At 33.3% G+C, this 24,484-nt stretch overlaps 2 protein-coding genes and 1 long non-coding RNA gene across 4 annotated transcripts; 1 reads left to right on the top strand and 2 right to left on the bottom strand.

The window, feature by feature from the left end:
- The first annotated feature begins 624 nt into the window (after window positions 1–624).
- LOC147407204 (uncharacterized) lies at window positions 625–5,078 on the top strand. The gene is made up of 5 exons (XM_086435643.1): window positions 625–777; window positions 2,343–2,402; window positions 2,573–2,656; window positions 2,751–2,917; window positions 4,750–5,078. Exons 1-5 carry the CDS (start codon window positions 756–758, stop codon window positions 4,846–4,848), a joined length of 432 nt encoding a protein of 143 aa, XP_086291769.1. The 5' UTR covers window positions 625–755; the 3' UTR covers window positions 4,849–5,078.
- A 3,662-nt stretch (window positions 5,079–8,740) lies between these two features.
- Window positions 8,741–11,194, bottom strand: LOC147407203 (gamma-glutamyl peptidase 5-like). Of its 2 annotated transcripts, none has more exons than XM_086435641.1 (4): window positions 10,792–11,194; window positions 9,383–9,532; window positions 9,142–9,309; window positions 8,741–9,043 (listed from the first exon to the last, which is right to left on the bottom strand). In XM_086435641.1, exons 1-4 carry the CDS (start codon window positions 11,098–11,100, stop codon window positions 8,927–8,929), a joined length of 744 nt encoding a protein of 247 aa, XP_086291767.1. In that variant the 5' UTR covers window positions 11,101–11,194; the 3' UTR covers window positions 8,741–8,926. The 2 variants fall into 2 exon arrangements, with proteins under 2 accessions (XP_086291767.1, XP_086291768.1); XM_086435642.1 differs by having other exon boundaries at window positions 8,741–9,040; window positions 10,792–11,193.
- An 8,051-nt stretch (window positions 11,195–19,245) lies between these two features.
- On the bottom strand, window positions 19,246–22,925 carry LOC147407202 (uncharacterized). The gene is made up of 2 exons (XR_015175809.1): window positions 22,524–22,925; window positions 19,246–19,461 (listed from the first exon to the last, which is right to left on the bottom strand). It is a non-coding gene; the product is annotated as an uncharacterized LOC147407202 (long non-coding RNA).
- Window positions 22,926–24,484: the final 1,559 nt, after the last annotated feature.

Genomic DNA, 24,484 nt, shown 5'->3' with positions numbered 1-24,484 from the left:
CAACAATAAAAAGCAGCAAGCTCGACATTGGTAAAATTTACCTGTTTTCGTTTTTCCTACTAAAATATATGAAAATATCGAATAAAAACTTGAAATAACGACTAATGTAAATAATTTCAAACCAAACGAATCATCCTTGATCTATTTTTATTAGAAAACAAAATAAAAAATTGGAAAACTCTTGCTATTGTACATATGCATTCAAAATGGTTTCTTTTTCTTTCTCAAATCCTTTCCATTGAAATAGAATCTACGAAACTCATCTGGGATGTCAAAAATTCAAAATTTTTTTGATGAAAACGGTGAGTTTGTGGTTAGGACGGGTTCAACATTTAAATGTGAGAAATGTGTGGGGTTTAGGGACTGATTAGAAATATAAGTTTAATTAAATGAACTGTACATAAACCCTAAAACTTAGGGTCTAATTAGGAAGAAATTCGTCCGCCAGAGTCCTTTTAAGTAATTTTCCCTTTATCCAATGGAATATCCGGTGGAGTCTGATAAGGTACGTAGCGAATGGACCGTAACCCACAAGGTAATTTCCCAAACCACTTCATTAAGCCGAGACCCAATAGATCGACGTCCCTAAATGTGCCACGTGTTTGAGCAAATCGTTCATAAACTGTCCTTCCCACCAACGTCCAGGTCATAATAATCGCAATATATAACATCTGCTAGCACTCCCATTCTCTCGCAGCTCGCTTTTCTCTCCATCTAATTACTTCTCTAGAGTCTCGACGCGTATATCTCAAGCTATGGCTCGCCGAAGCTCTGGAGGTTTGTTTCTAATCTCTCTCACATTCTAATTAGTACATCTGTTAAGATCGATTACTTATTTTCGTTTCTCTTCGTTTTATACTCTGTTGTTCTAGGGTTTTAACAGATCTATTGCTTATTTTAGTTTCTCGTTTTATACTTTGTTGTTCTAGGGTTTTTGTTTCTGATTTTCCGCGGCCATGATTTTTATATATATTTTTAGGATCTACTGATCTAGAATAGATTTCAAAAGTTAAAATGTTTATGGATCTATATCGTGTTGTAGATTAGGGTTTTTAGTGGATTTCCCTTATTCTAGGGTTTCCATATAGCTCTGCGAGCAAGAATCGATTCGTTTATGATCTAAGTTAGATCTATCTATATTAATACTAGACTTGATCTAGGTTACGAGGCTACGTTGCTTAGATCACCTAAACGAGTGTTGGGGGTTGCGGAGCCCGAGTCACTTTGGTTTCCTCCCCACCGGTCCAATGAAAGGGAAACGGACCAGAGTTTTGGGCTTTATTCGTCCATATTAGCCCATCTTTTGGCGAATCGTCAAACTAAAAAATTAATATTATCAATAATTTATAACATTATGGGGTTGGAATCCAACAATGATATTGTTCATACAGCACATGTGGTGAATCCCTACGTATCCAATGGCAAGGAATCATCAGCAGGCTGATTTTTTTTTCTTTTGGTTTCATCAAAGCATGAACCAAACATTCATGGGTCATTGCGCCCGTTAGCATTCCCATGTATTAAGGCAAATGTGAGCTGGGGTTGGGTTGCAACCTGACTTTCTGGAGTGCAGGTTCTGTTGCCCAACACAAATACACACATATACTGACAAAAAAAACTATATCCCGTGCTTTCAATAAGAAGATGAAGCCTGAAATTCAATCGAGCTGTGCATCCCTAGTGAGAACTATAATTATATATCTACTAGAAGGTGGCATGTGCAAATGCACATGTATCATAAAGGCTTATTTGTAATTTAATATTTTAATTAAAGGGTTTTTAGCATTACATGGTAGAAATGATATTTTTGTAATTTTGAAAACTAATCAACGTGTTTCTTGTTTTTTGACCTTATATAGAAAGATGGGGGCATTTATGAGGTCCAAATTTTGGCATTGGATCACTTCTACTCCGCCTTCTCTCATTATAATAGTAAAGATATTTATGTTGCGAGTTTCTCATTATTTATGAGGGTCAGCATGATATGTTAACAGTAATTTTTATTTCATTTATATTCAAACAATTGCCCCTGTTATGTTTTTATTCATGCTCAATACATCCATGCCCACCCATACACTGTATTGAGCAGTAAGACCCCAGTAAATCTTTTATCCATCTCTTAATACACCGTCTTTAATTTTCCATTGCCAACTATTTCCATTTTAGGAGTGGTAAAACATGCTATACCCATTTTTTGTACTATAGTCACATCATACTCTCCTTAGATTTGTTTGTACTGATCCGATGTTGATTCTATGTATATTAATATTTTTTTTTCCTATCTTTGTTAATATTTTTAATAGAAACTTGTTTTTCTTTGCATCTTGGTATCAATTTGGCAGGAAGGTCTGCTCCCCGTGCAGCTCCCCGTTCTGCTCCCATGCGTAACCCCCCTCAGCCAGGTATTATTGTGAGCTTGTTTGATATATTATGCAGGGGAGTGTTGTTTATGGCTTTATTCTATATTTGTAATGTTTGAAACTACTACAAGTTTTTCACATAGATGTATTCGTTATAGTTCCGAGTTCTTGTAGCTCAGCCTTTTTGTATGTTTTATCTCTTGTTTTTGTAGCAAACCGTGCTCCTCCCCCAGCACCTGTTCAGGGTGGTAGTGGCGGATCCATGCTTGGAGGACTTGGTGCCACCATTGCTCAGGGTTAGTAAGCACTCTCTTTTATGAGCTCTCATTTCAAGCGATATATCCATGCATGAATCTATGCACAAGTTTGAGGTTTTTTTCTTTCTTGCAGGCATTGCTTTTGGTACTGGAAGTGCAGTTGCACACAGGGCTGTTGATGCTGTAATGGGTCCTCGCACCATTCAACACGAAACTGTGGCCAATGAGGCCCCAGCCCAGACCATGAATGCTGCTGGTGGATCGGGTGCATGTGATGTTCACTCTAAAGCCTTCCAAGATGTATGTAAAATGTTACTTGTCTATTTAAACATCAGAACACATGAAGTTGGGAGAGATGGTGTTGTTTGTTTGTGTTAAGAGTGAAAGGGTATAAAAAATTTAAGATGAAGAATTGCCAGCAGTATAAACATCAATATACTGCTGGCTTGGTGCAATATGAATGACAGTAGCATATGGGTCATCTGTACTTGACCATTTCAGCCTGTCGCACTGTTAGTTGGAACATGCATGACTGTGTATCTTGCATTCACAATATGAAAAATATTTCATATATGATACCTGGACACTTCAAAATTGAAACGCTTCCTATCAACCTATCTTCTTTCCTAGTTAGAGCTGTAAGGAGTCCAAAAGTCCCATGCCCAGACAAGATTTTATTCTTCATACAGACTGCTGCTCTTGGTAAAATTCTCACAATGGACAACATCATGGCTCAGGGTCTTCCTTCTGCAAACTTTCGTTCCATATGCAAATCACATGGTGAATCGGTTGATCACCTCTTTATTCATTGTTTCTTATGTAGAGAGGTTTGGGCTCATTTCATTGTTCCAATCTACTGGTGCTTTCTGAACTCCTTATTCGATTTATTTCGAAGCTGGAATTTCAGTCTGAAGTCCCTTAAAAGAGTAAATCTATGGGCTTTAGCCCCCTTTGCCATTTGTTGGGGAATCTGGTTGGAATGGAACAGTAGGGTTTTGTAAGGTAAGGTTCATCCTTTGCGTGAGATTGTTATTTCAGTCACAGGTCCAATCTTCTCGTGGAGCAGGATGTTTTAAGGAGCTTAGGGGAGTTTTTTTTTTGGACCAACTGTGTGCACATCACCTAGTACTGATTGCACTCCAACCTAAAAGAATACCATTTTTTTTCTTCTTCTTTTAATTTCCATCCTATCCCCACTTGTTACACCCCAAGAAAGACTTTTACACTGTTATTAAAGATAAAGAACCATCATTAGTAGGAGCTCCTTCAAATTTTACACCAAACCTATCATTAACAAGAGTGCCTATAGATTTTTTGCCTACTTGTAGATTGAGAAACTTTGAAAACTACATCTAGAGTTTTTGAAGTTTTAGTGTTGTGGTTCCTCTTTGATTTCGAGAACAGCAATGCAAGCCTTTTGATTTTGGAGTGCAATTATAAGAGTGGAGGCAAGTGTTTTTTAAGTGATGGAGTGCAACTGGTGCTAGGTGATGTGCAACTAGGCGAACCTTTATATATAAAGATCTTTTTTGATGTTGTTTGTATGGGGGACCTATTTGTTTCTCCTTTTCCTTTTTTTTTTTTTTTGTGGTCGTCTTTCCTCGCAGGTTGCTGCCTGGCCGCCCTTTCCTTTTTTTTATTTATTTATAAAATTTTATATCTATCTAGAAAAAGCTACTGATGTTATCGAATGCATTTATTTTCATTATAAAAAGTAGTTCAACATGTTACCCATAAAAAAAAGAAAAAAAAGAAAAAAGAAGAAAAGAAACGTAGTTCAATTTTGCCTGAAAGAAATTGCATAGTTCTGTTTTGTCCAGCTTCCCAAAATAAAGATAAAATTGTCTCACTACTACTGGGGAGCCACAAATTTCACATTTATCATATTATCCTTGTATTGGTGTCAGCATCATTTCCTGTTTGATGGTTATGAAACATGGTGTCCATGGATTGGATGAATTATTTACCAAGCAAAAAATAAAAATTAAGGATCTGGTTGATGGGACAAGCTTGTTACTTATTTCATTTTGAATAGTTTTACTCGAAAAGTGGTCTATTTTTTCATGTTGTATCCTAATTAAATGTCTCCATGGAGTTCTTTCCCCATCGTTTTAATTTCTTTGTTTTTGCAGTGCCTGAACAACTACGGGAGTGATATCAGCAAGTGCCAGTTCTACCTAGATATGTTGTCTGAGTGCCGCAGGAACACTGGTTCTGTTATGGGGGCTTGAGTCATACATGGGAAGTGCCCTGTCTTGGCTTGCTCTGTGACATCTAATCCCAACTTTTCTTTTTTTACTCTTGAATTTTATATTCTGAGATGGTTGGTGATGGAAGTCCTATTTATTTTATGGTATTAGGATTCAAATTAATAATCTTCATTGCCCAGCCATAAACAAGACATGTTGATGATTTTTACCTTATCATGGTATAACAATCTTGAGTGTTAATTGTTCTCTTACCACTCTTATCATCCACATTTTCTTTAATCTGTATTATTGATTAGATTTAATGGTGGTGATGGGTGTTGAAAATGTTGGCATTGCATCACACGTATATCTTTGGGTTAGTTGGCACGTCCATTTTGGATTATTCATACTGGAAGATTAGTCACCCTTTGGGATGACCTTTGAAAATTGTCTGTTTAGTTCTTTGGTTGGATGGAATATGTCAAAAACTTCGAGTTAAGACATGTGCAAGGACAATTAAGCTTGGATGGAGCACTTTTAAGTCAAGTCCCATCTTTTTCCTCTACATGCAGAGGTGAGGCTAGAAATTTTTGGTTCACCTTTCTGAAATGATTCTTAGATTATGTTATTTCATTGTCTTTGTTTTCAAGAAACTTGAGTTTCTTAGGTATCGTGTAATATTAAGTCCCTGTTTTCGCAAACTTTTTAGGAGAAGCTCTCTAGGCCCCAAGGTTTCTATTGATGGTATTGTGTCTACCATTGGCAAAATATACGGTAGAACTGGAGAACTCACCCATAACTTATGATTCGTGTCTATTACTAATACACCCCAAGAAAGTGGGTTTCCATTTTGTTTGTTTGTTTCTAAAACAGAAAGAAGTCATACAAAGCGAAGCCTGGTGCAAGACTTATGACTATGGGCCACTCTAACCAACACAAGGGGTGACACCCAATCGGATTCCTTCTATTTCTATTTCATTAGCTGGATTATTTGTTTCTCTAAGGGAGTGATTTGTTTGGAAGCCATCAGTACCTTTGCTTCCTAGATTAAATTTCTGATTCTCCATTGTGTTGATTATGCGGAGCAGGCGTTCTATCACAATTGTGGCTTCCCAGTGTACACGTCTATGAAGTTCTAAGAGATTGGGGTATTGTCCCACATAATGTACATGTCTTTGAAGCCCAAAGAGATGTTTAGTTGAATCTCTGCATTCACTGCTGGACAACTCGTAACTGTGATAGAAGTTCAGCCACCTTGACAACCCTTAATAAATCTTTTTGTTCATTCACTCATGCAAAGGAACCATGCATGGGGAATGCCATAGAAGTTACCCTACGTTCAGTCACTCAATGTGACTAATTGCTCATCTTTGACACGAAGTGATCATGCTGGTCTATGGTGGATAGAAGCAGTACACTCGTATAAAAGCATTTGAGCAAAGAACCAAGTTAATTGCGTATAGGTAAATAGCCAAACATGGTTTTGATACCAGCATAATGGAGATAAGAGAGGATGATAACAGAGATTAAAACAAAGCAACCCAGATGAGAAAAAGACTAAAAACATCGCACTAGAAGTAATTAAATTTTTGTATTTATACAAGAACAAACCGACAAATTAGATTGCAACTTTAGAGAGAGATTCTGGACACGTCCCAAGTTATCACCTTACAAACACAAAACACACCTATTTATAGACGAAATCCTTCTCCAGACCTAAAACCACTTCACAATTTCTACAGTACTTAAAAAGACATGTGACACCTAGCCCTAGGACAAATATCTTTAAGCATGATCACATGAAAAACAATTTCTTTCTTTTTACAAAAGAGAAGCTTTGATATAATCTGTGACTGAATCTAACCATTTGCAAGGGCTATCTATAGAGTTTGCTGATTCATCCTCGTCGATAGCAGATGCCACTTATGAAAGAGCGTCAAATGGTCCGTAGCAATTGATAAAATTTTCGAGTAAATGTTCAAAAAATAAATGTTTTGAAACAATGGAATGACCTGCTATGATGTCAGCAGGAATGCCATCAAGATGCATATCTTTATTACACTTATGTCAAAAGTTGAAGAAGCTCATTGAAGTGGATTTTGGAGGTTCAGGGGGTTCTTTAGGAGAGATGAGTTTTCTTTTGCATGCCCTATGGGTTTGGAAGAGCTTGCTTTGGTTGAAGTTCCAAATATTTATTCTTGAATGTCTTTAGAAAACATTTTGATGACATTCCTGTTGACCCAAGAGCAAACCATTTTGTTGACCAGCCAAACATCCATTGTTTGCACGCTTGATGGATCATCTTAAAATTTCATTGATTGCTATGGACCAATTGACGCCCTTATGTATATGATATCTAATGTAAACATGATGAATTGGTAGAGTCTATAGAAAGTGCTCTCAAATGGTCAAGTCTAGACACAAATTATACCAAAGTTTTTATTTTTTTATTTAAAAAAAAAAGGAATTTGCTTCCCATGTGTTTAAAGAAATTGGTCTCAGGTGTTACATGTCCTATGTATTGTAGTTATGCTTATATCTTATTAGGCTAAATGGTAAAATGGTTTAAAGTCTGGAGAATGATTGTGTTTGTGTTTGTAGACAGATAACTTGGGACGTGTCCGTAACCTCTTTTTAAGGTTATCATTTCATCTGTCGATGTGTTATTGTATAAAAATTCTAATTATTTCTAGTGTGATATTATCTACCTTATGTCTATGTTGTCTATTTAGGGTTTCTAAATTCTTATAGTGTGGTCCAAGGTCCCCTATAAAGTTGCTATTTTTGTGAACAAAGTCTCAACGAGGGGCATGTATCATTGCCTAATGTTGTGAGATGTTTAGTATTCTTATTGGGCTTGAACTTTAAGAGGCAAGGCAATATCAAAAGAGACTTTTCCCGATGCATAGTTGGCTTGGCTTGAAGCGAGAGGGAAAGGTCCTAGGTTAGGTTACTTGATTGGGTTCACATGGGGTTCAAGGGCAATACCCTCAAGATGATTTTTTTTTGGTATATATTATATTTTTGAATAGGGTTTCTTATTATTATTTTTTGCTCTATGAGGTTCCCTACGACTGTGGATAGAGAGTCTGTAATCTTTATAATTGATAGAAGATTTGTCTATCTATGCTCAATGAAGGTAGATAATTTGCTGAACCACATAACTCTTGTATATTTGTTTGGCCTTTTATCTCAACTCTTGTTACGCTTTCGCACAACAACCTAACTTAGCGTTATTGTTTGGTTAGTTGTGAGTTGGCCACCATAATCTTATTCACTATTCACTATTCATATTTAGCGAGGTGTGGGCCTATGTCATGTTCAGTTTCTCCTCTTGCAAGTCTTTGACGATTGACATCATTGGCTGATTGACCATTATTGTTGATCAATTGCTCCTTTTTGTAATGTCAGTTAGTGGTGAGTTGGCCAATTATCTACAAGCGACTAGATCCCCGTCTAAAGGGGAAAGCCTTAGACCAAAATACGATTTCTAAACAGTGCACGACTCGTTTAAGAATATTCTTCCTAGGATCAACTCTTTCCTTAACCATCCACAAGAATCCAGAGAATGGATATTTCCAAATCTCAGAGAGGTGCAAGTCGATCAATCGAAAAGTACCTCTACATCGACAATTCGATAAACATCAAGGTCAACAATTGGAGCAATGGTTGAGCTCAAATATCATTAAAAGGGGGTTGAGTGGACATCAAGAAAGAAAAAAATTACTAAATGGACTATCACTCCATCGGGCTTCAATTTTCCCTTAATGCCTCCTAATAGTGATCCCTCTTTTTTTGTTGGTGGTTGTTTAGGTGGGGCCTTCTGGGCATACTCACGTGTAGAATGCATTCCTTCTTGTACTACTTTCGAGCACGTCAACGTCTCTTCAAGACCCCCCTCATTTTATAAAGCAAATTATAAAGTAAGATAAAAAAAAAAAAAAAAAGTTACATAGTTTAATCACTCATGTAAAATCATGTTTGAATGTAAAAAAGGAAAGTGTTGTTGAGAGCGGGACACGTCACCGACAAACACACACCCCTACCCAACTATCCTATAGTTCACATGAGTTTGATATTGTATTACATTATTAGCTTATAATATTTATATATTATATTATTAGTTTATAATATTTAATGGGCCCTTGAGAAAGGCCTTGCATAATTTTTTCCATCCCTCCCTATCTGGCTCTTGTCCCTCTATGCTTGTCTTCGCCGCATCAGCAATATTATCCTGCTAATTTATTATATTTAAAAAAAAATAAAAAAGGTTAACATTGCTGGCATTTGGCTTATTAATTATTGTATTGGGGGGGTGGGCATTATCTTATTTACCTGAATGAGATTAGATTGGAGTAGACGTTCTACTAAGTGAAGAAGAATGTCTTTGGTGTACTCAGGATGACCTTGAATGCCCATGATGTGGTCTCCATATCTGAACATCTCAATTCCTGTCTTGTTTGATGTTCCCATCACCTCTGCTGTTGGAGGCAACTCTAGTACCTATTTTGATTCATTTTATTAGTAATAGTAATTAAAACTTAAAAAAAAATACTGTTATAAATAAGTTGCAAACCTCATCTCTATGACATTCGATTATGGAGAGTGTAGAAGGGATTTGAAGGGACGTTAATAACTTAGAGGGGAACAGATTCACTTGTGTTACTCCAACATCCCACCCATGGACTGCTCTTCCTGTCTTCCCTCCCAATGCACGGCTCAATATCTGTCTTGCCAATCATCCAAATTTAGTGTATATCTTTTGTCATGTATGTAGGAAATCTGTATAACCATCTTATGCTTTTTAAATTTTTATTACTAATCAGTCATTTCTATATGGATGATGGTTTTAAATCTAGTTTGACATCCACCAACGAGACAGATAGACAAGTCAAACATATCGGATGAGATTTAAAATCATACTTCATTTTTCTAATGGACAAAGACAAGACAAGACGAGATGTCAAAACGAATTTTAAAATCATAATATACATCTTCACTATTGTCATTTCTTTAAGAGTATTTTTATTTTTCTATACAAATTTGTCCTTACCTCGAGAAAATGTTTTTGTCAAAAGAAAATATGTGCAATAAATTAAAAGATTCAAGGGTACCTGTCAGTGTTTAATTCTGATCTAATAACACTGTCCACTATGTGAAAATTTAAACTATGTTCTTAAGGATTGACTACTCCAATTTTTATTTATAGGGATCTTGTTTTCCCTAATGTCATTGACTCAGCATCCAATAAGGTGTTGGTGTTTAAAACACCTCGGGCTCCAAATCAAACTGTTCATGCAGGCCAATGTATTTGTTTCTTGATCAAATAATGCCACATACACACCATTTCTATAATTGTTATTATGATTATTAGAGAGTTGTTATTGCCACACCAATTCCTATGTAATTAATTGCAAACATTTGGTGTGGTGTTAGTAAAAGTTAACGTGGCAACAGTAACTCTATATTATTATTACTCTATTACTAATTAGGAATATTGCCTCTTGGAGGAGACCAAGAATCAGAATAATAATGGGGCCATAAAACCTTTACTATGGGGTACCAACGGTTCACATTTACTTAGCATTATTCTTATCCAGAGAGATTCTTATCAACTTCTTACCTTACATATATGAGTAAAATATCCAGAGAGATTCTTCACGCATTAAAACGACTTTAATGCGAGAGAAAAATCCAAAGATTAATGATTTTCTAAATCTCTCCACGTGGCTCTGTATAGAACCTATATTTTTTTCCCTTGAGATACATAACTGCACATCTCCAGAAAAATGGGTAGTAATGAATCTCGAGGAAAAAATCTGATGGTTCTGTGCAATGCCACGTCGGAAAAGTATGGGGTTGTACGTCAGTGGGGGAGTCAGGAAATCACGACTCAAATCCAAATTGTTCCTTCGAAAAAAAAAAAAAATTCAGAAATGAGAGAGAGAGGGCAAGGCCATACGAAAATTACGATACGATACGGACCTGGTGACCAAAACAGATGCCGAGAACTTTTTTCTTCATAGAATCCAATATATTCAAGAGATTTAACAGTTTACAGATCCAGAGATCATTTCCATGAGCGTCGTTACAACTTCCTGTGATCACAAATCCATCGTACAAGACGATATCTTCTTCGTGAGGAAACTCACCACAAGAGACCTTGAAAACGTCCCAAGTTTCTCCTTCTTCTCCCAACATTCCCACAAACACACCCACATACCCTCCATACTTCTTCTTCACGTACTCTGAATCTTCTGCGCAGAGTAGAACGCCAAATCTCTTCTCACTCATTGACAAATTCTTCTCTCTCTCTCAATAGATCTCTTTCTTGAGATTGAGATTTTGAGAGAGAGACCGCTCTACTCTAGCGCTTAATGCTTCTGTCTATTCCTTCTCTCTTCATTTCAAGGGGAACAATTGTACATTTTTGGGTAAATTACACTTTCACCCCTATGGTTTACCACAATTCCATATCTTTCCCCTAGCGATTTGAAATCGCACTTACCTCCTCCTGTAGTTATCTAATGACTCCAGTTACCCCTCCTTCCATCTATTTGCTATTAGCCAAATAGTTAAGAAATTAATTTTACTTTTTATAAAGACCATCTTACCTTTTAATACAAATTTCCTTGACTTTTTAAGAACGATATGACTTTTAAGACGAGTTGTCAAACCTGACTCCCCCATGTAGCATACTCTAAATACTCTCTTGATGTGGCATGGGATACGATGATAGATTTTTTTACCTCGGGATAGACATCTACAAATCCCCATAAACAAGTGTAGTTGTGTATCTCTATGGGGAAAAGATCTATGATTTTAGCACATGCCACATCAAGAGAGTATTTTGAGTATGCCACATGGGGGAGTCAAATCATCATGACTCTTCCTAAAAAGTCATATTGTTCTCATTGAAATTTGTATTTTTCCTCCAATCTAAGACTTATGTTTGGCTATGTCATGTGATGTTACAATAATTCACTTAAAATATAATTTTAATTAAAAGATACTATAGAAGTTAAATCCGATGAGGTTTTGATAGACTCTGCCTTATTGATTCAAAGTCTTTCATTCTTGTAAATGCCGGTGTGGTGCCTTCCAAGAATTCTCCCATGCTCAAATTAGAATTGCAAAAAAAAAAAAAAAAAATTATGGAACTCTCTTCTTCTTCAATCGGCTAAAAGATCTCCTAATCTTTGTCAATTCCTTTATTTATAGATCATTCTTTCGAATAAGAGTGTTTTCCCCTTTAATGGGATGTGATCCCGGAGAATCCCATGATTACTAGAATACTAAACGAAATTGGGATCTTTGGGATTGGATCTACGATTCCAAGGAGATTTCCTTCCAGATCTCTAGACTTGACACGTGCAAGTCAAGATTGTGCAATTTTTCAGACCAGGCCTTTCCTGCCAGACAGGTCAAGTCTTCACGAATGCTACCCTACCTACCAATCAAGTTAGACGTATCTATCTTGGTATGTCCTACTGTTGGACAGTACTGGGAATACTGACTTAGACATGATACTACTTAACCTGCATGAACATGTATATGATCTGGATAATCATGTAATTATTACCCTCTACATATACTATAAATAATAACATAATCCTAAGTTGATGGTAAATAATTAAAAAAGAAAAGATCAAAAGAATGCATGTAAAGTTTGTAATGTCTATTAAAGGTGGATTTTTTTTCTCATAGAACTCACATAAATTTGGAATCCACTAACACCTATACCTATGTGTATTGAATGACATTCCTAATTTATAAAAATATCCTTTAACTATAAAATTACTCTTCTATGCTTGACGTAGCAAACACTATAAGCAAAAATTCTTTGAGCATAAAATAACTCTTTTAACGTGTGACCTTAGGGCAGATGCTAACAAATTCCAATTAAAAATTACTATAAATAATAAGATAACCTTGAGTTGAGTTCATAGTAAAAAGATTTTTTTTTTTCAAAAAGATATGGAAAGTTTGTAATAACTATTAAAGATTGAAAATGGGCAAATGAGTTTTAATTGGATAACTTCGTAGGATTCCTATCCAAATGCATACATTAATTGTTAAAATGGTTAAATTTAAGTCTTTTAATTACAATTAATATTGGAAGTGGTGGCGCTGGCAGTTCCACGTCGTTGTCACTTCTCACTCAACGAGCCTCAAGTCTTAAACGTGGCTAAGTGAAATTTTTATAACCACATTGCCCTTATTAAAAGTTTTAATAATCTTTTTATGACCGCATTACCCTTACTAAAATGGTCTTTTCTTGTCATCAAAATAAAAGGGTTAATATTATATATAGTGGAAAGGTGTCGAGTGGTTTGCATTGTCATTGAGCAATAATGTTAAGGGTAATTTCGAGATTTAAGAGTGGAACATAACGCACTAGTATATAAATGGCAGGAATCTATTGTAGGGACCTCACCGATCTGGGATTGTTGTCACGAAGCACGGCTCATAGTCTCACGCGCTTCATGTTTTGATAGATATTATGTCATGGACCCTATTAATAGACTTCTCTTTCAAAAATACCCTTAATTTTAATAATTTTTTTTTTAAATATCTAAAATATCGTTTTTATATGTATATTTTAAAAATAATTTTTTAATTTTCAAAGTTAACAATATTCAGCCCTCCTTCGTTACAATAATAGAAAATATTTTATTTAACGTAAAATAAAACACACCATCCATGCTTTTTTAGATAAAAGACTCACCAAAACTGGGGATTAAAGTCTTCGCGCATTTTATTATATGTCAATAAAATAAAACTTTAACAAATATAAATATGATTAATTTTATATTATTATAAATAGAATATTTTAATCATCAAAAAACGAAATTTGTTAATTAAATTTTTAATCAAGATTTAAATTAACAATACTCACGTTACTCTCATTAAAATATTATAGATTGGACAATATAATTTCTATCAATAAATAAAAGACAATCTTATTGATGAAATTAACACTAATTAAACTTGATAAAATATAAATTAATTATATTATTTTGGAAAATTGTAATTAGACTCACAATAGTTAAATGACGACCGTGACAATAATAACAAAGTCTTATTCAAAGGATATGGGCTTGACTAGTCTAGTAATTTATTATCGAGAGTAAGTTCATATCTGTTTTCAATTTTCAGTTTTCATTCAAATTCTTTTAAGTCTTTCTCTCGCTAATTTCTAATTGAGATTGTAATTGATTTTCCATCTTAATTAATTTTTTCTTATTTTGTAGTTCTATTGAAGAGTTGCCTACAATTTTTGGATTTGTTTTCTTCTAATTTTGACTTTCTTAATCTTTTTACTCATCCATTATTCTGTCTCAACATCCTATTTTTTGTTATTTTAAATTCATTAACATAATGCTTCTTATTGATAAATTATACATAAAACGAATGTAGATTAACGAGTTGAATTAAAGAAAGATAATATTAGAAACATAAATATCCAAAAAGAAATGTGGGATTACTTCCCAATAAAAAAAATAAAGTAAAAATAAAAATAAGTACTTATTTTGAGAATGTATAGAGAAGATCAATAAGAATGAATGAATGATTTAATGCAATTTGAATGAGATAAAAATACAAGAAACATGTTGAGAATGACCACATTGACGAAAGTACTAAGAAAACAATATAAAATTACATGTTCTAACTGAAACTTTAGCTTATCTTATTATAGAATGACGTTTGCAAAACATTTTGAGACGCATTCCCTAACGAGATATATATATATATATATATAGAACAGCGTTCCTAAGACTCATATTGGGACTCACATTGCGACACACCGTTTTGTCTTATGTGGGCAAAAATATTTGGAATGGGCTGATTTTTTGTGAGGATGATCTCTATGGTGAGGAGATCATCCTTGCCAAAAATCAGCTCATTATGAAACTTCTAGACCGTCCAATTTTTGTTGAAAAATTATAGACCGTCCAATTTTTGTAAATCAATTTTGATGGGGTTAGAAGTTTTGGAATGGGATGATTTTTTGCCAGGATGATCCCCTCATCACAGAGATCATCCTCACAAAAAATCAGCTCATTCTAAACATTTTTTGCCATATAAGACAAAACGGTGTGTCGCAATGTGAGTCTCAATATGAGTCTTAGGAACGTGACCCATATATATATATATATATATATATATATATATATATATATATATATACATACACACACAATCACAAACACACACCTAACACTCATAAAATGGTGATGCAATTCTACAAATCACATAACCCAGGAGTTATTCTCAATAGAGATAATATAGATCAAGGTGATGTATAATAATAGATTTGGCTGGAAAATCAATTTTCAAAGTATCTAGATAAAATGTATTTTTCGAAAATTGTTAAAGTATTTAGAAAAATCTAAATTTATCACGTGTAATACATTCACATATCATAGTGATTCTTTAAGTAATTAGTGTAACATTTATCCATAATGAATCAACTTTTATTTTTTTTAAGCATTCAATGTGATGATTATAAACAAAAATTGAAAAATAATTTATAGATATGAAATTAAATCAAAATAATTAACTTACCTTAAATCAATAAAAAAAATGAAAATTAATCCAACATTATTGAATAAAATTAAATTACAACTTTCAAATTTCACACTTAGTTCTAATTAAGATTTTAGCCAAAAATTTATATAGACGAATTCATCAAAATTATTGAATAAAAAATCTAAAAAAATAAATTAAAAGATAATTAGAGAAAAATTGAGGTCTAGAGAAAATAAATAATAATGGGAGAATAGACAAAATAGAAAAATAAAAGAAAATAGAATGAGAGATACATGGAAGGTAAGAGAATTTAACATATGGAAGAAAAAGAGAAAAAAATATAAATAAAAAACAAATAGGAGAGATGTATAAAATCTTCTAAAATAAGACAAAATAAAAATTAAGAGACTTTGTGTAGTAGGCAAGAGCATTTTCTCCTATTTTAAACCTCCAACACTTACAAAAATGAAAATTTAATTAATTAGGTCATATTAACTAAATTAACATTAATTAATCATCATAAATTAGGGGTACGTAAATAATATTAATTTATGCATTTATAAACTGTCTTACAAGCGTTTTATCTATCAGACAAAACTGTCATATATACTTGAAATAGATTCTTTGTTGATAGTTCAAGGTCTAAGAGGGATGAAATATCCTTGGAAGTTGGAACCGTTAATGCAAAGAGTAGAAGAACTTTTGAGAAATGTTGGATGGAGAGCTGTACACACTTGTAGGGAGGCTAACTCCGTTGTTTTCCTTCCATGCTGTATTTGCCCTTCCTTTGATAGCCTAGAAAAATCTTATGGGGGATTCTCTTTGAGTTGCCTCACATTAGACTTGAAAATTAAAGGATTCTTCCCTTCGTAATTTTCTTGAGTTAATACAATTATATATATATATATATATATATGGGGACGGTTCAGCAGCCCTAAAGTTTGCCAAGTTTGGTATCAAACATTTTTCAAAATATGGGTTAGAAGCTTTGAAATGAGCTGATTTTTTGTGAGGATGATCTCTATGATGAGAAGATCATCCTCACCAAAAATCAGCCTATTCCAAAACTTCTAACCCCATCAAAAGTGATTTACAAAAATTGGACGATTCACGATTCTTCAACTTGTAAATTAGGGTTAGAAGTTTCAAAATGAGCTGATTTTTTGTGAGGATAATCTCTTCACTGTAGAGATCATCCTCACAAAAAATCAGCCTATTCCAAAACTTCTAACCCCATCAAAAGCGATTTACAAAAATGTTTGACACAAAACTTGGCAAACTTTAGGGTTGCCGAACCGCTCCCTATATATATATATGTATGTATAGTTTTATAAATAAAATTGGATTGGAATATGAACACTAGAAAAAAAAAAATCGATTTTTAGGTTTGGACGCTGAGCAACTCATTGGATCGGGTTTAGAGCTTGAAATCACAAATTTGATCACGTCCAAATTGGGTTTGGGTTTGATGAAGTTTTTGTTGGATCTATATCAATCTAATCCGATCCATTTATCGCCCTAGAGAAATTGTAGTTTGACCCCACTAATATTTTCTATAACAATGTAACAATCTCACTAATAACAGACACGTAGACGGTAGATCTATACGTTATTTTACATTGGCTCGGGCGTCCTTGATTCAAAAAGCTATTGAAAAGAAAAAAAAAAAACACGATGATGATCGAGAATATATATTATTGAGATACATAGAAATCATGACTGTTAGATTTCACATTTACATGATCTTCATCATTTGTTTCCATGCATTATAGATAATTATTGTACCTTTTAGAAATATATGTTGAGTAAGCTTTCTCACCCAAGTTAGGTCAGCACGCACGTTGTATACTGTCCATCTATAGTGGGAGTACACCAATTTTTTTTAATTAAAAAAATCCAAATATAAAATTTTTGGATGCTTTTTGGACTTTACAGACAATTTCAAAATTTCATCTGCCAAGTGCTTGTCTTCTCTAAATTCATGAAATATATAAAATATGAAAAAAACTATTTGAACAACCAATTGAACTCTAAATAGAAGGAAATAAAGAATGGGTCAACACTTTTCATTGTGATTTTACGTTTTTATTCTAATTTTTAACAATTAGTGTTGCTTAAGTTGTGTTTTAGGGACATACTACACTACTTTTATGAGTTTTATCTAGTATATTATTCCATTTATTTAAGAGACGTAGAATTTCTAATCTCTTAATCTTCTTCTAAGTTATATTTAAAAAACTTGAGAGGATGAACACACCACTTCCTCATTTATTATACGATTTGTAATTAATTAAAAAAAAATAAAAGTTTACATCCTTGTTAGGTCGATTCTGGTGATTGTCGATCTTGTTCCAACATTTTTTGTGTACCAAACTGCCTAGACTACAACTATTGAGGATGATTGAGTATATATATTATTGAGATACATAGAAATCATGACTGTTAGATTTTACATTTACATGATCTTCATCATTTGTTTCCATGCTTTTCTTCTTTTTGTGTACCAAACTGCCTAGACTACAACTAATTCCATAAAAATAGTTTGGTTTCCACATCTGATATTGAAATAGGTAGATTCAGAAGCCATATATACTCCGTTACGATTCCAAATGAGTATCATTATATCACGTAATTAACCAATTTACCCTACTTACGGCCATCAATGGGATGATTGGGCCACAAAAGGACTTCATGCGAATTCGGCCTCAAAATCCTAGCTTGAATACACTCTTATGGTCGGACCACAACAGGCCTAATAAAAATCAGTTGTCCAAGCCCAATATGGTTGAAAATATTTAGGCCTATTTTGGGCCAAGTTATCTTTTCTTACATCCATTGTTATCAAATCCAGTCGCATATGACATTATGGCATATACTGAAAACATGCCATAGACACATATGCTATCTCAGTTTATAGTATGCGGTCTCATATGCCATCGCATGCAATATGGCGAAGACATACTTATCTAATAGTCAAAATCTGATTGCTGGACACTAATTTTAATTTTAATGTTTGTTTTCTTCTTAAAACACTCCATTCCCTCCTCCCTTTCCAATCATTTTCTAAGCATCTAAAGGCCCACATTTTCTCTCTTATACCCTCCAATTCACATTTACATAAGCTCAAAGGCTCACTACTTGCATACTTGTTACATACACACACACACATATATATGCAAATGTAAATTACAATCACCTTCGGAATAAAAAAGCTTATAAGAATATTTTTCTATGATTGTTATAATATTTGCATATTTTTTTCCTTTTTTTGGTTGTTGTTGTTATGCCATGGCATATGCTATTTAATAACATTGCTTACATCATATCATGATATTAATTATGAAATACATGACAGTAGTGATAGAGGCCCAATTAATATTTTAGTATGGTTTTTTTTTTTGGAAAATGAAAAACCCCAAAGAAATTCAGGGCTTGAAAAGAGGGATTGGCATGGAAGATCACAGTGATACACATGGGGCAAGACAATGTCAAAGATTGAATCTATAATATTCCTAAAATATGGCTTGATTAATATATACCCGTCCTGATTTGGTAAATATATGAGATACCCAATTACGTACCCACTAGTTTTCAATCTGACCCCGTTTTAACCTTTGACTTCGTTCTTTTCTACGTGATTAACAGAATATGATCTTAATGACCCCCATCTTCAATCCATTATTTTCAACCTCTTTCCAACCCTTTAGGAGAAAAAACAAGGGATTTTGGCTGAAGGTTGAGGATGAGGGCATTTAGGTTTTTTTATTTATTTATTAGTATGTTAAAGAAAATAAAGTAAAGGGTTCTATAAAATATGCACCAAAACCGGGAGTTTATTTTAAGGCATGTAAACCCCCCATAAATTATTTATAATTTACTTAGTTTAGTTGAAAAAAAAAAAAAAAAGAACAATTAAATCATAATAATTGAAATACTAAAGGTGGAAACGTGTTCCATGCATGATAGATACATCATTTCTAAGTCCTACCCTAAGATTGAGCCTCTTCATGCCAATATCATGTGGTGAACCACCCCCGATAGGACTGCTAATACCCTTCTTCAATCAGAGCCATTGATGCTGTAGACCCAACTTTTCCCCCTTGTGTCAAGTCATCTTTGATCCTATTTAACACCACCATGCAGGCAAAGTCAAAAAGAGGTCATATGGTATAATAATAATAATATTTACTATTATAATTACAATAGGAGAAGATGGAGTAGAGGGTTGTTGACACCAATTTTTTTTTTTTTCCAAAAATGCCCTCGCAATCCATTCAAACTTACCAATTATTAGGGTTTTTTTAGTCAAAAGGAACGAATAGGCAAAGCTAGTTAATTTGTTTAAATGACTAAAATAACTTTTTAGTCTACAATGTTAAAATGAGATATATACGGCTCAAAAGTAAAATTAATTTGTTAAAATAACAAGAATAATCTTTTAATCTTAGCAGATGCAAATTCAAAATTCCCTTAATTAATATTTTAAATTATAAACGTACCTTACTATATATATTAAATTATAACAACCATAATCTTTTTCCAGTTTTACTTCAATACCCATGACTGGGATGATAAAATGTCGGGTGATTTTGACATACCCCCATACTTTTTGATGAATATTAGAGATACCCCCACGGCCCCTACATTGTCAAATTGATGACTTAGATCCTTTGACTGTTGTCCTTAACGAGGGACCAACAACAAATCACTCTTTGAGAGAATAAGTACTTGTCAAAAGATTGAAATATCTTAGGGTGAGAAGCATCTTTGGAGAATGTTATGGTATTTTATATACCCATTTTGTTGAGTGTCATACTACCCTAGTTAAGCCCTGTAACCCTCTTATATTCGTAGTTCTCATTCTCTTTAAGAAGGGTCTTTTGGAGTAGTTGGTTGGTTAACATGATAGGTTTCCGTATATAGGTCACAGGTTCGATTCTTTCCACCCTCATGGGTGAGGGGGAGTGTTAATTTTTATTTTCCTTCACTCTTGATGTGTCAAACCCTAGCTAAGCCCTATACTTCTCCCCCTCTCTAACAGAATGGTCATTTAGAGTAGCTGGTTGGGTAACACATTGGTTTTATCTAATCTGTTTCTATCTACTGTCTATTGCTAAAATAGTAAACATATTCATTGAGTTTTGCTCCTTCCATGTTCATAAGTTATTGGGTATTTTAGAAACACCCCATGTTAAATTGGTGATATTAGGTATACCCCCTTGCAAAATGATAGATTAGATTCACCCTCCTTGACTGTAAGTCAATGTTGTATTATCTTGATGAAAATTTGATTTTTTTTTCTAGATGCTCTTCAAATACTTAAATTACTAAATCAAAATTTCACTGTTAAATCGTCAAGAAAAAAAGAACGTTATCAAATCACTGATTTAACAGGGAGGTGTTTCTAAAATACCCTAACTTATTTGCAGTTTCTATCAACCTCGTCATAGCTTGATTAGAACCACCAATATTACTATTTTACTAACAACCTCCAACTAGTTACACTTAAACAATTCTTGATCAATATTTTTAGTTATTATATATTAATAAACAAATATGCAAAATTTATATTTTTAACAAATGAAATTTCTTCTACTTGGAAGTTTTAAGATGAATTATATAATTTCAGCAATACTTTAGTTTTTCCTATTATCATACAATTGTTGCATCTTACATGAATAACAGCTAAAACTAAAATTTCATTGGGAATATGTTTTTAAATGTTATATTATTGATATAAAAGATCAATAACTATTGAGTCAGTTTACTTTAGTATTATTCATATCTATTTAAGAAACGAAATTGTTTTTATAAGATTTGGTTACACTGTTGAGTGTGGATCTTATTAATTAGCCTTATTTCTCAGGGAGGCAATAATAAAATGTCAAAAATATGAGAAAGAGGGAAGAGACCTGGAGATGCAGAGAAAAGACGCAATCAATGACATTGTATGTAGAGAGAAGGAAAGAAAAAACCAGGTTATGTCAGTCTCTCAGCTCAGAACCCAAACTCCAAACCAAGTTATATATATATACAGAGAGAGAGAGAGAGAGAGAGAGAGAGAGCGCTTGAAATTGGATTGAGTGTTGCAGTGGAAAACCAGACACCCACACAGTTCAGGAAATGCCCTTCTTATGGTCCCACTCTCAACCCTAATTTTAAAATTTAAGGGTTTTGTTAAAATATAGACATAGGGCACACGTTAACAAAACTCTAAAATACATTTTGAAAGACAGATATACTGTTGGTAAGTTACTAGATCATACCCACTAATCACGGAGATTATGACACGTGGAATCATCTTCGACTACCACGTCCTAAACATCTTTTTTATTTTTTATTTTTTTTTTGTCGTCACGACACGACTTTGTTGTACTCATAGGATGGAAAGTGGAATATAGTTGGAGAGAACGTTTACGATCACTTTACATATCAAAAGTTTTAATAATTTGTTGAGTTTGGTCAGTGGTCAGCACCAATTTGACGGAAAAGTTCATTTTTTCTAAGACAAGTAATTTTACAATTGGGGTTCGAACAAAATGGAAAACCACTTTTCCTCATAATAAAAGGAAGTCATTTTCGATCATTAAATACTGAATTACTTTCGTAGATTTGATAGATTTTGGGACATCACAGAGAAAATTATTTTTCTATACAAAATTCAGGGATAAATTGATGGTCTCTTATCTTTTTATCATCCATCACTCCAAGTCTCTAGAATCTAAGATGGATCAATAAAATAATTTATTTATTTAACTTTTTTTATTATCATTTATCCAGAAAAATCACAAATAAATGAGTTTCAATATGAAGTGCAATTCACTCTAAAATGTATGTATGTTGATGAACACTACATAAATAAAATTTAATTTCTTTGAAATTCCCTAAATATATTTTCCTTCCTTTTCAGTTCACCACATAAAGTAATTAAACTATGCATCAATTATTTTACTTACAAATAAAACTAAATATAAACGAAATTTGTGGATAAAAATCCAAAATCTTCTATGATAATATATTATTTATATGTATATATATAATAAAAAAATTCAGAAACAAACAAGTTCCATCACAACCATGAAGAACCCAAGAAAATAAAATAAAAAATAAGAACTAAATAGATTAGAAAAAAATTAATCAACCAATAATTTTGTTATGGGTTCTTGTTGGTAGACAAAACATACCTGTCTGTAGTGGAGAAACACTAAACTCTGAAGCCTCTCTTCTTCTTCTTCTTCTTCTTCTTCATCATTGCTTCTTCCTTTGATCTGATCTTCAACCTTTCCTTCTTCAAATAAATTTCTTCCCCAAAATGTAGAACAGCTCTTTCACCATCACATGCCCGCCGAAAACAAATTTCACTGTTTTTTGGTTTCTCTCATTTACTACAGAACCAAGTACACTGTGTACATGTGTGACAACACATGTAACGAGATATTAATGATATCTGCCTAAGGAGTACGTTTTCCTTCCTTTCTTACTCGTTGGATTTCCATCGCGATTGCAAAGGAGCTAATCGTGAGAAAATACTAACGGATAGAAGTATATAAGGACGATTGTCTACTTTGACTGACTGTAATACTGGTCAAAAGTATAGATTTGTAGTGTTAGGTCAGAGGCCTATCACCTATGGTTAGACTCTAGAAATGTTGGACGATTGGAGGTTTTGGTTCCAAATTATATACACGTGTAAAAAAGCACATGCGATTGACGACATGATTAAGATGTCGAATTATTTAAAAATAATGGATAGTCTAAAATTTGAATATTATTTAAAAATTTCGGATATAAGATTTGAATTCCGATAATTTAATAGATTTCAATTATTATGGATATGAATTCGGATATTAACATTTTGAATCTAATAATATTCGATTCGAAATAATATATAATATATAATAATAAAAGTTCAGGTGGATTAAAAAAAATTATGTTTTTTTTAATATATAAATTATTTGAATTCTCATCGGATATTATTCTATATCCGATAGGATAATCTGATTTGAATTCGGATAGAGTTTTAGAACATTCGTTGGATTCAAATTCAAATTCAAATATCAAATAAAATTTTTGGATTTAAATTCGAATATTATTGTATTCAAATCGATAAGCATCCGTTGATAGCCCTAATCCTCACACAATTGGACCACTAAAGAGCGAGCATGGTATTAGGGATGTCGATGGATTGGGACCACCCTTAATTAATTAAATTAGCCTATTTATTCTAAAAGGTCTTCAAAATCATAACTTGAACCTGGCTCATCTATTGGTACGGAGCCAAATTTATTTAAAAAAAAAAAAAAAAAACAGTTTAGGTCTAGCTTAGTGAGCTAGTGACTTTGCCTCAATCCATCTTAAACATCCCCATTTGTAAAATTCTCAATATATGAAGATTTATTTTTTTTATTGGACAATATTTAAATCCATAAACCGTAGTTGAACTTTTTTCCGTGTTATAAAATTTATTTCGCATTTTTGACTAGGATACAATCATCAAATAATAGTCTAGAAAATTCCATTATAATCATCCAATTCTATCCTTGTGAATAATAGAACTTTATTAAAGAAAATGATAATTTTAGGTAATTTTATGCCCACCAATTTGCTATTTGAGCACTACAAATAAGTAACGAGAGAACACATTATGAGGTTTAACATTATTTTTTGCCTACCATATTCATAGATCCTAGAGAGCAAATTCAATTCGCGTAAATGTGTGGCTTGATTTATAGTAACTCTTTGTTGACCAGTACCATTAGGCTCCACAGACCATAACACATTGGAGGTGGATGCACCATTAACAGAGGAGATTCCCATAGCCCAAAAATTTATCTAATCTAGTGGTTATAACATCTACTATGGTTTTGGATGGTTGAAAGAGTCATGAACTCTTTTTATAGAGCGTCGATGTATGGTTGTGTCCATCAAATGCTGACAATATTTACTTGTAAATGAGTATCTAAGACTCCTCTTTCCCTTTAAATTGGAAATTGCACTGCTTTACCATAATGTTCTCAATTCTTTAAAAGAATAAGGGTTGGTGAGATGTCCAAGATCACGTCTTAGGAAGCTAAGGTCTTGTGTTCGAATCCCTCACTTAGGTGTTATCCCAAAAATTATCTCGTGTATGTGGGGAGAGGGGACT

Source organism: Akebia trifoliata, chromosome 3 (assembly GCF_017979445.1).
Source record: "Akebia trifoliata isolate Shusen 1 chromosome 3, ASM1797944v1, whole genome shotgun sequence".
Taxonomy (NCBI): domain Eukaryota; kingdom Viridiplantae; phylum Streptophyta; class Magnoliopsida; order Ranunculales; family Lardizabalaceae; genus Akebia; species Akebia trifoliata.
The sequence above is the reverse complement of the archived record's forward strand: the minus strand, read 5'-3'. Positions and strand labels throughout refer to the sequence as shown.